General features: G+C 39.7%; 1 protein-coding gene across 1 annotated transcript; it reads right to left on the reverse strand.

The window, feature by feature from the left end:
* Positions 1 to 472: 472 nt before the first annotated feature.
* LOC112873762 lies at positions 473 to 3,905 on the reverse strand. Its single transcript, XM_025936809.1, has 3 exons — positions 3,614 to 3,905; positions 2,098 to 2,220; positions 473 to 867 (listed from the first exon to the last, which is right to left on the reverse strand). Exons 1-3 carry the CDS (start codon positions 3,834 to 3,836, stop codon positions 713 to 715), a joined length of 501 nt encoding a protein of 166 aa, XP_025792594.1. The 5' UTR covers positions 3,837 to 3,905; the 3' UTR covers positions 473 to 712.
* Between the last annotated feature and the right edge of the window lie 1,221 nt (positions 3,906 to 5,126).

Raw genomic sequence — 5,126 nt, forward strand, 5'->3', positions numbered from 1 at the left:
AGACATTAGGACACGACCTCAACCTAAAGCAACTAAACTGCTTGGGCTTAAGACCATGGTTATTCCCAGATTGTCTCTAGAATTAAATCCGCCGCATGAATTAACACAATCCCCCCCCCCCCCCCCCCCCACCCAAAAAAAAAGACAGCCTTGCAAAGTGCAGTTAATTGGAACTTGAGCTGAAGTGCCACAGTGCACTACTATGAATTATGCAACATCTAAACATTCAAGTTAAGCACACAAGCATTTTAGTTACGGTCATAACCCAATAATTCAGCAGATCAGTGCTGCTTCTGCCCATCTTCTTTTATTCCCACATGTCAGACTGCTTAATCACTAAAAACTTGCTTAGGATACAACAATTGCTGGCTGTTACACGTCAGGCTAACCAGGCACGGACCATGCACAACCACTCGCGATATGCAGGCCCAGTTGCTGAAATTCACTGCATCTCGATGGCATTGCCGATTCATATGCTACAGATCAAGAATCAAATTCCAACAAAAAACATAGATCACCAGAATGTTCAATCATGCAGTTACTTGTGAGAGCTCAGACGGACTCAACCATATTCTTTTTGCAAAATGACATGCTGGTGGGCAGAATTTGAGAGCACAGTTGTTGAATAGAATCAACTGAGACAATAGGCTGTCCTCCCTTACAGGAGCAGAAGAAATTGGGATTGATTTGATGTAAAAAGCGCTAGAATATGTTAAGCTGTGTTTTTGTCTGGTAGCTCGCAAGCAGCCATGCGATTCTTTGACTTCACTTGCCCTAGCATCTCAGCTACCGTCCTGCACTGGCATTGCTTACCTGGACGAATAACATCCCCATAGACGGCCATCTCAATTATATCAAGTTCCTTGTCTGTTCAGAGAGGGAGAGATAAATTTCTCATTATAAGAGATTTCTTAATGATTAAAATTATAAGAAAAAATTATCCACATTGATTAGAGTTGAATGAGGCCAGCTATGCTTGAACGGAAGCTTTTGATTGATTTCTCAATTGACATAGGAGTTAAAGACCACAAAAGAAATAAGAAGTTGAGAACAGTCCAAATAGGAAGTATATGGAATCCTCTGGATTTCTTCCAGCAAGGGGATCAGATGCTAGTGGACAAATTTGCTTAAAATGGATTCCTCAAATAGAAACATCTGGGGTGCCAACTTTAACTTACTTCATTTTACATATTCATACCACAAAGTACTAACAATCAGCCTATATGTGAGATTTGTCAGCATGCTTTTTGGTCGCAGGGAAGCATAACAAATATCCTAATTTGTCGACAGTTAAAATTATTCCTGAGATCTAGAATTGGCACTAAAATACAACAGGAAAGAGAGTGAAGTCATGACATTCAGCATTGGTATATGCCTAGTCTTGTTATGATCGTAGAAACATTTCCTCAAACTCATCTAACCCCTAACCAATCTAATCTGATCTGACCTGACTGCTCATTAGGAGATAAGATAATAACCAACTCTGATACACCTAATCCCATGCTATAGTGCGGTCTAGTATTCAGGTGCATGAAATGCAACTCCAGCACCTAACAGTCTATGCTCCGAGTCAACTTCTGAAGACAACGTATGTGTACGTCCAGAAAAATTGTTGAAACTGGCCAGGTAATGCGACCGAGCTGTGCATGTTTTTATGTGCATAAAATACATTACAATACAATACAATGCGGATGAACTGATTCCAAAAATTAAAGACTGCAAATGAACTACCTCCAATGATATGCATGTTTCTTAATGATAAAGCTGTTGGCAACCCCAGGAAAAGAAGAAAAATCGAAGTTAAACATATATCTCAGTAAGTGAAAACCTAATATGCATTTCAACAAATAGTGATTTAGATGCTTCATTCTCTCCTCCCCTAGTAAAATTTTGTTTCCCAACTAAAACTGTATTGCATGCAATTCACAGCCCTCGACGCAGAGCAATGCACTTTATTTCCGAAGAGAAGATATGCTACTGCTAGGTTTTATACTTACAATTGTTTCTAGTACCCACACTCCATAGTAAACTGGTAGCCATAAGCGGAGGGAAGACTACTGTTAAGAAAGAAAAGAAGCAAGAAGCTGATGTACTCACCTGTAAACTTGATGTCACAAGAGAAACCCCGCATCTCTGCTTCATCTACCCATGCTTTATCAGATTTGGATCGGTTCACTCTAGTCTGAAGGATCTGGCAGTTATCAACAGTGGACTCTCCTCCTACAATCAATTACCAAACCACAATGTTAGTTCGTGTTGTGAATAGGATGCTGCACCAGCAAGAAGCTTCACACTATTTATGCGGGACTTGTTGGAGCGACATTAGTTTGTTATACAGAAGAATTATTTCCATGGTTAGGTCAGTTTATTTTCCAACAGACAATGTACATGTACTGAGATAAGTTATTTAAAGCTGATTTCTTATGGATTAATCTCTATACAGTGATAGCAATATATAATTACTAAACAAGGATGGATTCTTCCTTACTTTTCTTAAGTGAATTTTCCACATCAGCTAGATCTTTTAGGTGAACAAGTTAGTAATGAAACTAACTCACTGCCTATAACCAAAGGACAAAAACAGGAAATTGTGGCACGCGCCAGTCATGATTTCACCTTTACAAATTTACCCTTATGTGCGAAAGGTGGAGTAAACTACCAACAAGCTGTGCCAAATTGACAATTGAAAACATACCAACAAGTTATGCCAAATTGCCAACTGGTTAATATCATTGCCAACAATTTTTTGGCTACATGCAGCAAAATGAATATATTTCCTGTTAGACAAATACTATGATGAAAAGCAGCAAAAGCATTTTAGCATGACCAACTCAATTTCTTGACAAAAACAATCATATTGAATGAGATGGACTCATAAGTTATTCTGACTGCGCCTTCCTTAAATCAAAACTGCAGAGGCATAAGGAACTGTTTCCAGAGATCAAACTGTCAAGGACTCTCCAATAGCATAAGTCAGTAAATTTTCAAGAACAGTTGAGCTGATATGACACCAATGGAGCAAAGATGATGTAATCTTTAAGTAGATACGTCACCAGCATTTCAATAGATATATTTCACTGATAGTAGTTTGTGTCATCAAAATGTAATCCTGCACCCAAATATGTGCAGAGTATGCAAATGCCAAACCATGCCTGCAGCTAGCCATTATGCATCGCTTGAATATTTAGCCAAATCCAAAGCCTAGTTTGTCATCCTCACTACACAAATCGAACTCTACAGACATAAAATTCGGCGCACAATTCAAATAATTTAGATTCCTGAAAGGTCCATACGCTTCAGGATGGAAATTCGCACAGTACCCACGAAACACAAGTGATGTCACTAGCTTCAGAGAACTAATACTACATATATTCCCCAAAACAAACTAAATGAATGGTAAGATGATACCAACGAAAAAATTTTTACTAAATCCAACCCATTTGTACATGGACTCAAGCCTTGTCCTCCATAGCTGAATCGATGGAACTAATCGAGGGATCCAACCTGCTCACCGCCAACATACTCATCAAAACCCCATCATTTTCCAGCACGAAACGGAGCAACGGGGTTTCCCCCTTTTGGGTTTGGGGGGCTTAGAGCAGGAGCAGGAGACCTTTGGAGAAGGGGACGATGTGGTCGTACTCGTAGCAGAGGCACCCGTGGCAGCTCCAGAAGCGGCGGCATACGACGTTGCCGGCGGCGTCCTGCCGCCAGCGTTCCGGGTGCCGCCCCGCTACCACGGCCGCCTTCCGCCAGCACGCCGACCGAGTCTTTTCATCGAAAGACCTCGGGCGCACCTTCGAGCTCCCGCCGCCGCCGCCGCCGCCGCTCCCCATTCACCCCGATCCGACGAGCTGTCGCACAGCAGTCGGATCCGTCGCTCCACTCGAGGAGGGCATTTAAGAAAAAAATAATAATACCTGGCCCCGCTTTCAAATGAAACTGCACATTTACCTCTCCTTTTTCAACTTTACATGTTTATCACTTGTTTTGAATATAAAGAACCAGGTTACCACGCTCTCCATGCATAGCTTCACCTGGTTTTTAATTTATTTTAGCATAGATTTATAAAACAGTTTTACGCTACAGTATCTCAATTTGCGTAAAATCGAGACTGTCGAATAGCTCAACTTAGCTCCTATTGTCTATCTGTACAAAAATTCTCTAACTTTCTAATTTAACATATAGGAGTTTCTGGTTATCCAGATTAACCAAATTCATGTTCGATAGAACGTGATATATAAATATGTATTCACATTCATTTCTAATATGGTATCTTTACTGGATATGTTTGATTTTTTTCATGGTACAAAAGTGGTATCCTGTTCGAAATAAATGTGGATGTAGATGGATACCTGATACCATCTGTATTCATACGGCATAAGCACCTCTCTAAACCATGCCATAAATTATATTTTGATTTGGTTTGAAATTCATACATTTATTGATACTAGGTCGATGCTCGTGCATTGTTACGGGAATAGAACATAATAAATGGAGTACAAAACTACATAGAATTTTGAGATCATGAGATACATATGAAACTATCCTTCATGGCAGCACACATCATGCTATTGTAACTTGTTATCTGAATTTAAGATACAGCGCATATATGACTACAAAATTTTGAAGGTAAACCCCTTGAAACCAATAAAAATTGGAATCAATCCATTAAAATTGACCAAAAAAAGCAAACAGTCAGAACTTATACTCCCTTTAATCCTAAATACAAATCAATTATTGATGTCAATAAAGGGTACAACTCTTGTTTTTTGCGGGTAATAAAGGATACAACTCTAGTACAAAACACACACCGAGCATCCCGATAAGAAACCTCATAATCGTCAAAACAAATAATGACTCCGCCATGATCCATTTTGTTGGCTTTCGCTAGCTCTCAGTGCATCTCGTTCTCAGCATACATCAATCCTGCATTCCTGCTGAAGAACACTCAAATAGCCATTTTATTTATTTGTACACTGATACACACATTGGCAGGCTCATACAAGTACTACCAGGGAAGGTAACAAGCATATATGAATATAGAGATAATATACTACTGACCAAGGAAATAGAGCACAAGGCTGCTGACCAAACCCATTAACCCAAGAAGCATTTTCTCAAAC

The sequence above is a fragment of the Panicum hallii genome, chromosome 9 (genome assembly GCF_002211085.1).
Source record: "Panicum hallii strain FIL2 chromosome 9, PHallii_v3.1, whole genome shotgun sequence".
Classification (NCBI taxonomy): domain Eukaryota; kingdom Viridiplantae; phylum Streptophyta; class Magnoliopsida; order Poales; family Poaceae; genus Panicum; species Panicum hallii.